General features: G+C 36.1%; 1 protein-coding gene across 1 annotated transcript; it reads right to left on the bottom strand.

The window, feature by feature from the left end:
* Positions 1 to 3,887: 3,887 nt before the first annotated feature.
* Positions 3,888 to 11,478, bottom strand: LOC121244769 (disease resistance protein RUN1-like). Its single transcript, XM_041142976.1, has 6 exons — positions 11,365 to 11,478; positions 7,215 to 7,591; positions 5,358 to 6,459; positions 5,213 to 5,243; positions 4,881 to 5,122; positions 3,888 to 4,766 (listed from the first exon to the last, which is right to left on the bottom strand). Exons 1-6 carry the CDS (start codon positions 11,476 to 11,478, stop codon positions 3,888 to 3,890), a joined length of 2,745 nt encoding a protein of 914 aa, XP_040998910.1.
* Between the last annotated feature and the right edge of the window lie 536 nt (positions 11,479 to 12,014).

The following is a 12,014-nucleotide window of genomic DNA, read 5'->3' as shown; positions in this document are numbered from 1 at the left end:
CAAGAGTACCGTGCAAATAGCGAAGGATGCGTTTTACCATTTTGTAATGAGCCATAGTGGGAGAGTGCAAAAATTGGGATACAAAATTAACACTAAAGGCTAAGTCAGGGCTAGTAAGGGTGAGATATTGAAGTGCTCCAACAATACTCCGATAGTGACCCGGATCTGGAAAAGGGACATCACTTGTGAGTCCTTTAGTTTTGGGCATCATAGGTGTGCCCATAGGTTTACAATCTTTCATCTGAGCACGATCCAAAATCTCTAGCGCATACTTAGCCTGAGATAGTGTAAGGCCATCTGAGTTGCGAGTTACCTGAATTCCCAAAAAATAATGCAAAGGACCAAGATCTTTCATTGCAAATTGTTCCCCAAGAGCATGAATGAAAGTAGTAAGGTGAGTGGGGTCAGAACCCGTGAGAATTATATCATCAACATAAAGTAATAAATAAATTGTGCTTATAGGGGAATTATAAATAAATAATGAAGGGTCAACGGAACTACAAGTAAAACCATAAGCAGTTAAAAAATTACTAAATTTATCAAACCAAGCACGAGGTGCTTGTTTTAACCCATATAATGCTTTATTTAATTTGCAAGCATGAGAGGAAAGAGTTGGATGGATAAAACCTGGAGGTTGTTCCATAAATACGTCATCTTGAAGGTCACCATGGTGAAAAGCATTCTTGACATCGAGTTGACGAATGTCCCAATTATGGACAAGAGCAAGGCTGAGGACGATCCTTATGGTGCATGGTTTTATGACTGGAGAGAAAGTCACTGTGTAGTTGACACCATCAATTTGGTGGAATCCCTTGGCAACAAGACGAGCTTTAAGTCGATCTAAGATACCATCTGCCTTGATTTTTGTTTTGAAGACCCACTTGCATCCAATAACATTCATTTGAGGTTGATGAGGTACAAGTGTCCATGTTTTGTTCTCATGAAGAGCTTGAATTTCTTCTTGCATTGCTTTGGTCCAACCTGCATGGTTAAGAGCAGAACGGATTGTCTTGGGTTCCTTGGGGAGTTCGATTAGGGAATGATAGTGAGCATACTTGGGATTAGGTTTGTGGATCCCAAGTTGAGATCAAGTTACCATGGTGGGATGATGAGGTTGTGAGGTGGGTGGATCACTATTTGGTGGAGTAGGGTTGGTTGTTTGAATGAGGGATGATTCTTGCATAAGCGGCAAAGACGACAAAGAAATGTGGTCAATCTCATGTAGTGTGGGGATAGGCGGTGAAGGAGATGCCTGCATAGAGGAAACACTAGAACCATCCAAAGGATTAGAAGGTAAATTGTTAGTGGAACGCCAATCAATAAAGGTAGATAAAACTTGATCACCAGGGGAGGGAAGGTGAAGATTTCCAGGTTGTTTATAAGGAAAAGAGGACTCGTCAAAAACAACATGTCGAGAAATGAAGGTTCGATGAGATGTAGGATGATAACATTTATAACCTTCATGTTTGTCACTATAACCCATAAAAATACAAGGAAGGGTTTTGGGTTCAAACTTGTTTTGTTTAGTATCCCAAGTATAGGGATAGCATTTTGAGCCAAAAATCCTAAGGGAGGTATAATCCGGGTAGTGACCATAGAGAAGAAAAAAAGGAGATTGAAGTTCTAAAGTAGAAGAAGGGAGCCGATTTATTAAGAAAACAGCAGTTGAAAAAGCTTCGACCCAAAAACGTTTAGGAACGCCACTTTGAAAAAGTAAGGTCATACCAAGTTCACGGATTGTACGATGTCGTCATTCTACCGAGCCATTTTGTTCGGGAGTGTGAGAACATGAATATTGATGAAAAATTCCTTGGTTTTGAAAATGCAGATTTAGTTGATGGTTAGTGAATTTGCCACCGCCATCGTTTGAAAAACTTTAATTTTTTTGTTGAATTGTCTTTCAATTAATTTTTCAAATAAGAGAAATGCATTAAAAAAATCAGATTTCTTTCATAAAGGAATAAACCACATATATTTGGTGAAGGCGTCAACAAAACAAGCATAATATTGAAATTTACCAACAGATAAAACTGGAGCAGGTCCCCATAAATCACAATAAATTTTATCAAACATATTGAAGTCATCATGCGAAGATTGAACAAAAGGAAGTTTGCTCATTTTTCCTAGTTGACGGCTCTCACAAATAGAGTTGATTTTAGTTTTTCCAATAACCGAAATAAGACCTTTAGACCGTAAAACTTGAAGAGTGGAAGCTTGAGGATGTCCCAACCGTTGATGCCACACTTCTTTAGAAACTGTACGAAAGCGATTTGAGAAGTGTGCTTCAAAACATATAAATTACCCTTCCGTCGGCCGTTCAGTAAAGTGCAGTTGGTCACCCTTTCCTTAATAGAAAAACCAACACCATAAAATTCACAGTTATAAGGGTAATAAGAAGTTAATTGACTAATTGATAATAAATTTTTTGCCAAGTCAAGAACAAGTAAAACGTCTTTTAATTTAATACACGAGTTACCAGATTTAATAAAAGTGTCACCAATGTGTGTAATTGTGTGAAGACTACCATCACCAATGAGTACAGCATCATTACCAAGATATTGACGAAGATTAGAAAGCATACCTGAATTACCTGTCATATGGGCAGAGGCACCTGTATCAGCTGTCCACTCGGTATCATGAATATTATTTTCGAGGGTCATGGTAGCCAATGCTTGAGGAATATCATTGGGTTGAACAGCATGATCGAACCGGTGCCAACATTTAATTGCGGTATGCCCTTGCTTCCCACATATTTGACAAGTCGGAATACGATTATTTTCTTTGACATTTTCATGGACCGTTCCAGAATGTGGTCCGTGATTTTTGGGCCCACTGTGTTGACTGTGTTGATGGCCTGGACGTGCCACTTGTGTAGCTTGGGAAAAACCACATCCACAGGAGGACCAAGGTCTCTCTTTGCTTTTGCGGTGACTCGTAGCATGACCATAAAAGGCAGAGTGTTGCGCATTGTACATGTCGTGCAATTGGCTCCTCGTTTCAAAGCCCTGCAGCAGCGGCACTACCTCGGAATAGGAAGGCATCGGTGGCTTGAGCATGGTGGTGATAAAGGGCTCATATTTGGGGCCGAGTCCATTGAGGAGAGCAAACACCTTGAGTTTATCACTCATGGGTTGCCCGATCGCTGCAAGATTATCACAAATGGACTTAAAATTTTTGAGATGTACCTGAAGAGAAACCGAGTCCTCCTTGCGCATGTAGGTTAATTGCTGAGTGAGTTGAAACTCTCTTTCTTGGGAATCCTGGGCATATGCTTCTTGAAGAGCATGCCACACTTGATAGGAGCTGTCAAGGCCAACAACTAGACTAAGGGACTCCTCGGATAGAGTATCGATGATCCATCCACGAAGCAACCTGTCTTCCTTCCGCCATTTGAGGTAAGTAGAGCTAATTTGAGGTTGTGTGGTATTTGTTGGGTCATCGTTGGGCTCATATTGGGGTGGAGGAACAGAGGCCGTGAGGTGATGCATGAGGTCTTGGCTCTCAGCCAAGGCCACGACTTGTTCTCTCCATAAGGGATAATTTCCCTAGTTCAAACGAAGAGTGAAAAATTGTTCACTGAGAGGGAAAGGGCTGCCATGGGAGTAAGACTCTCTTGCTCTCACAAGGCTCTAGATACCATAAAGACAATTGAACACAAGCTGTTTGACACAATGTCTCACAAAGCATGAGAGTATATTGGAGAGCCTTTCACTATATATATTTACCGTACATATGTGTGAATGAGAAATAGAAATTATAGTGTAACATTACAATTGAGGAACAATTGGAAAGTTGATGAGTTTCCATCTTTGTATTTTAGCCGTTAGGTATCTTTGTTTCCATGTATGGCTTTGTAGCCGTTGGGTGACTTGTGTATGGCTGGGTTTTCATGTAAGGCTTAGTAGCCGTTGGGGTGATTTCCTGAGTATCTTCAATAGCCTCCACCGTGGCTGGAAGTGCAGCTCTTGCAAAGAAACTTTGGATTTTTCATCATCGACATAGCCGAGGCAGTTAATAATTGTGAATCCAGTTTCGTATGAAGTCCACACTGTAACTTGATTTGAACAATTTTCGAGTGAAGAACATTCCCTTGCCATTACTAATTGTGTACCCGAGGGAAAATTGGGCAATAATTTCAGCTTGCTACAATTATCCAAGTAGAGGAATTTTAGCTTGGAAAGCTGAGATATGCTATCAGGCAAGCGTGTAAAATTGTTTCTGCTCAAATTTAGAGATTCAAGTGAAGATAAGCCACTAAGATCACCAGGGATTGCTCCGTCTGACAGATTGCAATCACTCAAGTCAAGAGTTACTAAAGAGGTTAGTGCTGAGAGGCAGAACAACGAATGCCATAATTCGGATGGATGATCCTGCTTACAACCGGAAAGATTTAGTAAAGTCAGACCAGTTAGATTCTGAATTGATAATGGTACCTCTTTTGTCGCCGTCTTGTCCAAGTAAAGCTCTGACAAACGTTTCATATTTTCCCCGACCGCTGGAAACTTAATGAGGTTTGAACAGCCAGATAGGATAACAGTTTTTAAAGATTCCAAGTTGATCTCGTATGGAAGGCTAGCAAGACTCTGGCAATCTTTGAGATTTAATAGAACAAGTCGATTGAGAACTCCCATAGATGGATGCACTTCGTACAATCTAGTACAACCTTGGAGAATGAGCCTTTGCAGATTTGAGAAACCAGTGAAATCAGGTGTCTTGATTAAGTTTTGGGAGTTACTGAGGTCGAGGACTTTCAATTTGTTCAAGTTCTGTAATCAGAAATAAATAAATATGAAAAGAGAAAACAAGTAAATTCAGAGTTCATTAAAAAAAAATAAAAGAAAAACAAAAGATTAACAAAGTTGTATAAGTTAAAATCTTACACTAAATCCCTTGGGCAGTTGCTCCAAGCGACAACGAGGCATAATCAGTTCGACAAGGTTGTGTGGCTGGAAATTATTTGGCATGGAAGTCAAAGGATACTCATGCCATTCCAACAAATGTAACTCATTAGAAAGATATTCAAGGCCTGCAGGAAGGTGCACATTACAGATTTTAAGCAATCCTAGCCTTTTCATATTAGAGAAGGCGTTAGCATTCAACTGTTCTTCGTGGAGTGGCGTATGTGAAATCATCACTTGTCCCAAAAGTTTAAATGTAGATTTCATCTTTGAGAAGGCATTAGCCTTCAACTGTTTTTCACAGGGTGGCATATTCATCATTATGCCCTCAACTTTATTTGTTCCCTAGAACACAAGAAGTAAGTTGTTAGTGTCTGAAAATGATGCTCCAATGATTTTACAAAAACCGCACAAATATATACTTCTCTAAGTTTCAATATTAAATACTATGACACTTACCGTATTTTTTTTTAGCACGTGAAGTATATCATCAGAAAGCCACAATCTACTCCATTTTCCGGGATTCCGACGGTGTTTACAACGAACAATTTCCCATCCCATTTTTTGTAGTAAATTATGCATCCACAGTCTTTTTCCCGAACTAGTAAGGAGAGATTTGTCAATAAGAGTTTCTATATCAATGGTAGGGTAGCAATCTAAACCTTCTAGTAGATCTATTACTCGATCCTTTCTATCACCATTAAAGAAACACGCAATATCCAAAAATAATTTTTTCTCTGTGTCCTCGAGTGCATCAAACCCAAGCTGAAGTTTTTTCTGAATATCCTTATTTGGAATTGCTTTTAATTTAGCTCGAGCACTTTGCCATACCTCTCTTCCTTTTCCAAATAAAGAGGATCCCAAGACTTTAAGTGCTAGTGGATGGCCACTAGCATAACGTACAAAATCCTTGCATAGATCCAAAAAATCTATTCCACAATCGGGTTTGCCAAAGGCTTCTTGACAAAAGAGCTTCGAGTCAAGATCTTTATTGTATTCATTCAATCCTTTAACCATGTATATATTTTCATCTCGAACTCCATCATGTCTTTTCAACAAATGCTTATCTTTTGTGGTTACAATAATTCTACTCCCCTTGCCGAACCAATTGCAGTTCCCTACTAATGTTTCTAATTGTTCGTTTTTATCAACATCATCAAGAACAATAAGAACCTTCTTGAAACACAGTCTATTCTTTATCACCGCCCTTCCCTTACTTGCATCCCACTTTTCTTTTTCACTCCTCAACTTCATGTCAGAAAGGAGTTTTTCTAGCAAAGCATCCACATTACATTCTGCACTAACATTATCAAGAAAGCTGCAAGCTTGAAATTCAAAACGGATTCTTTGAAATACAACTCGTGCAACAGTTGTCTTGCCTATCCCGCATAATCCTATAAAGCGCACTTCATGATCTCGCCATGTTTGTAGATGCGAATACAATAATTCGTCAACTGGATATTTAATTCCAATAAGGCTATCCTCGTCAACAATCGAGAGTGTATCACTCAATTCACGAAATATACTATCAACAATGGTTTCGATAAACTCTGACTCACGCCTGTAAGGATTGAAGAAAATTACTTCAAGAATATTTTTTTTTTTTTTTTTTTTTTTTTAAACACAGGGAAGACATCCGTGATTTATTGCAAATGACCCCCTTCATAATATATAGTTGTTCTTATGGTTAATTTTCTTGCTATCAGGCTTCTCTCCTATATATACTGTAAAGATTAACATGCTGCTAAATACACGTAGTACTCGTTTCATTCCTATCATAATTTTACGATGGGTAGCCGTAATCGGCAGGTCACTAATTTGTTGGACAAGTTGTACAACGAGGGTGCACACCCTGATTCTGCCAATATAATGAAGAAAATGAATTGTACGGTGCTGATTCTCAGTTAAATATCTCATTAACTTCCGCAACATATACCAATTTTCCATAAATTGAATCACGACACTACATATATAATTGTAAAACAATTCTAGACATAATTAAGTTCCACATCCTGCACACAACTTAAAAATATATGATTTTATTTTTTTATTCACATATTTTATATTGAATTAAAATATGAAATATAAAAATAAAAAATAAAATCATATAATTGTAAATAGTATGTACTGGTGTGGGACTTCTACGTAGCACAATTCATAATTGCATGAAACCTTTAAAACTCCATAAATTAAATCATGCTTTTTAGCTCAGAGAAAGAAGGGAAGTTGCAATTACTTTGTATCACGTACAATAACAGTAATGAAAGCCGATTTTGCAGTTAAGACGAAGACAAAAAGAGGATTAGTAATTGTTACCCATTCTGTAAGTGGCGTCCGGAGAGATTAGCCACTTCTCTCAATGCATTTCTCCATGTTTGCACCTTCTCTAAGTTCTTCTCAAAACGTATCTCATGTTTGGCAAAGGCATCTGCAAAAGTGCCCGTCTGATTTCGCACATCACCAGGATCCACATGGTAGAAAATGGGCAAAACTCTCATCTCCCTCTCTTTCATGCATTCAATAATTTTTACAAGTTCTTGTAAGCACCATGTCGAAGATGCATAATTTCTTGACAACACGATGACTGCCACGCTCGATTTCTCAATTGCAAGCAAGAGTTCCGGGGAAATGGGTTTTCCAATACCAATTTTTTCATCATCCTTAAAGGTGCTAATCCCTTTATCAATCAAAGCCTAATATAAATGGTCGGTAAAAGTATTGCGGGTGTCTTCACCTCTAAAATTGAGGAATATATCGTGCTCCTTGGGTTCAGATTCAGAATAAGAAGAGGGAATATATGAATGGGATGTTCGAAGCCTGCAGGTAGAGTTCAGATTCTAAGGCATACAATGACAAGAAGCTCCGAGTAATATATAAAAGAAGCAAGAAGACTATCCAACACGCTGAACTCAACGTAAAAATTAAGATTTTTTCAACACAAGTATTCCCACACGCCTTTTAAAAGTCAAAGTAATTGTATATTATTTTCCACACATATTTAGGTGTGAACGGTAAAAATGAGAATCTACTTTAATTTCAGCCCAAGTAGTCACAGTCTATCAACGTCTATCAAGGGTGGAAGAGCGAAACCTAGAGGAATGGGAAAAGACTGGAAATTTAAAAGCTTTTGAAGAGTCAAAGTCTTTCTAGTTCCTAGTGCAGATCAATGAGGAACATGAGTAGGAAATTACATCCTCATATGGAAGGCTTTCCCAATATCTACGAGAGTAATGGTATATATAATTATAAAGTATGTAAGTATTGTGAAATCGTTTTAAAAAAGAATGAGATATATTATTAAAAAATTAATTTTTTTTTTTTATATATGTATTGTATTTATTCATTTTTTTAAAGATAATTACGTGATACTTACACACTTACAACTGTAACTATCATTTCTCTTTACTATTATATTCTTATATATCATTAAAAAGCTTAAAAAAATATTTATTATCTTATTATTTGATATCGAAAATATGGTGAATAGAAGATTTTCTTTATCGTTACCTCTTCACTTGCTCCATTTTTTTTTAAAAAAAAAGAGAATCCTAAATATGGTAAAAGTACATAAATCTTGCATACGTATTTCTAGAAGGAAAATGCTTTGGGTCCCGAATTAGGGATCCAAAATGTGTCCTGAATGTTTAATCTTTTTTTTTTTTTTTTTTTTGCTGAATGATTAAAAAAATATTTTTTAATGATATTGTGATTTTTTATTTTTTTAAAAAAAATTTATGATGATTAAAAAAATACATAAAAAAAAAGGAAAAAAAGAAGAAAAATAAAAAGCTTATTCGGGACACAAAATGGGTCCCGAATTCGGGACCCATAGCAGTTCCCTTTCTAAAAAGGGTCGTGCTACGTCCACCGCTCCCAGCGAAAGCTGGGAGCTACTGTTAGGCAAATTTTTTTTTTTTTTTTTTCGCTTTTTTTTACATGTATTTTTTAACACTTTTAAATATTTTTTTAAAAAAAATTATAATATTATTAAAACAACAATTCCTTAATCATTAAATAAAAAAAAAAAATCACAACAATAGAATATAGCAGTAGAAATGAACAGTAAGAATAACATTTTCCTTCTAATAAAACATGAGGTTAGTCGATCGTCGTTAAATATATATATATATATATATATATATATATATATATATTATAGAAATTTTAAATTTTTATCTATTTTTTAAGGAGGCACCGTGCACACAATTAGAAAGTAGGATCATAAATATTATTTCTCATTAAAGAGATGAGTAATATGTTTTTTATGATTCTTTATACAATTATATTTTAAAATAAGAAATATTTTTATAAAATATTTTACAAAAATTTAACATTATTAGATGATTGGAGATTATTTATTTTATTTTATTTATGAACTTATCTTTTAGGATCATATTATGAGATGATAAAAGAATAATTAGAAAATGAATAATGAATAAATTTTTTCGTAATTTGTGGGTGTCATTTGGGGTGAGGAGAAAAATTATGTGATTGTAATAATTTTTTCACATAGTATATTTTTTTCTCTGGGTCTGGTGGTTTTTCTCCTGTTTGAGAGTTTTCATGTAAATTCTTGTGTTATTATTATTTTTTATATTTTTCTTCATATTTTACCAAATGGTAGATCCTGGGGGGTGAATTTAGGAAGCCCAAATTCTTAACAAGTGGTATCAGAGACACTAAGTTCTTTTTGGTGAGTGGAGCTTTTGTGTGGTAGAGTGAATTCGTACTATCTAAGAAAAAACAGGTGCAACCCAGAATCCGAGTTTTGGGTTTTTAAAAATCGGTTTCAATCCGACTTTCGGTCCGATTTTGAAACCTGGGTTCCGGTCCGGATATATCCAGGTTTACAGGCTAAAATCCGGATGAATAGTCTTATTTTTTACAATGTATAAAAAAAATTAGTAGCCATAGAATTTTTCACTTTTCATTTTAACTATTGAATGACTTATTGCATTTTTTAATTATTAAGAACTAAATATTAAAAATTTACTTGTTTTTTATTAATTATGATAGTTAAAATGTATGATAAATATGATCCTACATAATTTTGACAGTTAAATTTTATCGAAGTGGGTAAAATATTAGTTTTTGGAAATTTAAATATTGTCTCAATGTCGATAATATCATCTTATCTTATTATTACAATTTTATCAAATTTTCACACCAAATATAATAAACAATTTAATTTTTTCAAATCTTAAAATAATAATAATATTAAAAAATAATATTATAATAATATTTTATTCAACTTTCAATTTTCAACTTAACTCATCTCATCTTTCACTATCCAAATGAGATCTAAATGATAAAATAGAAAGAAAAATGCTACTTAGCCCCTCAATGTCACCACTAGAGTATTTTAATATTTTTAATTTTTACTTTTTACTTAATGATTAAAAAATTCACTATTAATAAAGTTATATATTTTTAAAATTCTTGATTAAAAATATAAAAAAAATATACAACAACAAATTTGAACAAAAATACGCTAGCGATAAATGCATCCTAAATAGTCACAGCTTTTATGAAAGTTTACTTGTGGGCCAGAATTGCAAAGAGTAGCCCACTTTAAAGTTGTTTAAAAACCCTTAAATTCGGGTGCAAACAGCACGTTTCTTTACTCTTAATTGGGGTTAATTTACGAACTTTAGCCTCTCTCTCTCAAGTTGATTGGGGTTAATCTATCACTTTCGTGAAAAAGTTGACAGGTTCTTTGGTGGACCCTTCTTGTATCACTCTTCACCATGGTTAGCGTATGTCACCTTCAACTAGAGTTTTACACTGTTCCTTTAGGTTACAATATGAATTTTCTTTTGAAAAATATGTTTTCAATATATTTGCTTGTATTTTGCTTTTTTAGTACTGGGTTTGGTAGAAATAGTTGATATTATTGACACAATCAAATTCAATTCTCAGGATTTCAATTTGCACAAAATCAGCCAAGGAATCATCAGTTATTTTTCATTGATTTGTAAATATCAGTTATTTCCTTACATTTGTTTATTTCCATATTTAGTTTGACTTCCTGTATCTATTTAATCAGCATTGTATCATTGTAATCGACAAGTCATTTTGAGAATAAATTATTCTAGTCTCACGTTCTTAACATGGTATCAGCCTAAACACGATCCCTCCCTAACCCGTACCCTCCATGTCTTCCTCTTCTTCTTCCTCTTCCCTAACCGATGTCCCCTCTCCATATATTCTCCATCTCTCTTATTCTCCTAGCCTAATCCTTGTTTCTGGTCTCCTTATAGGAGATAATTTTCCAAAATGGCAAAAAGCCATGACCCGCGCACTCAATGCCAAGAATAAACTCAGCTTTGTCGATGGCTCCCTTCCCATCCCTGATTCTAGTTCTCCCGAATACAAACAATGGAACCAAACCAAGGACATGGTCCTTACCTGGATTTTGAACTCCATCAGTCCATCTCTAGCCAACTCCTTTGAATATCACACAAACCCATGCGACGTTTGGGTTGACCTCCAGTCGCGTTTTAGCCATGGCAACAACGCCCGTCTCTACCACCTTAAGCGTGCGCTCTCCTCTCTGCAACAAAACACCAATTCCATCCATTAGTATTACAACCACATCAAACAAATATGGGATGAATTGAGTCACCTTCAAAACATCAATGATCTCAAAGACATGCAAAAACAACCTGATGATGAGCGTGTCTTCCAGTTTCTCCTTGGCCTCAACGACTCCTTTGCCCAACTCAGAACCCAAATCCTAGCTATGGACCCTCTTCCTCCCATCACCATGGTTTTTTCTATTTTATTTCAGGAAGAACAGCAGCGCCTTCTTCAGCTCCACCCACTGCCGTCGGATTCCATGGTGTTTGCAGCCGCCACCTCCAGCAACCCACGGAGCCATCTTCGCTACACCGAATGCGGCAAATTGGGCCACACCCGTGACCGCTTCTGGAGGTTTATCGGCTACCCATCTAGACGAGACCCACGATCCAAGCCGCGCCTATCCATTCTCGGCAAACCACTGCCTAGCTCAGCACCGATAGTCAATCAAGCCTCTTTCTCTGCCGATTCCTCGCCTCTCCTTGGATTGACACCATAACTCTACAAGAAATTGATGGATTTGCTGAACCCCACACC

This window comes from Juglans microcarpa x Juglans regia, chromosome 8S (assembly GCF_004785595.1).
Source record: "Juglans microcarpa x Juglans regia isolate MS1-56 chromosome 8S, Jm3101_v1.0, whole genome shotgun sequence".
Lineage (NCBI taxonomy): Eukaryota > Viridiplantae > Streptophyta > Magnoliopsida > Fagales > Juglandaceae > Juglans > Juglans microcarpa x Juglans regia.
The sequence above is the reverse complement of the archived record's forward strand: the minus strand, read 5'-3'. Positions and strand labels throughout refer to the sequence as shown.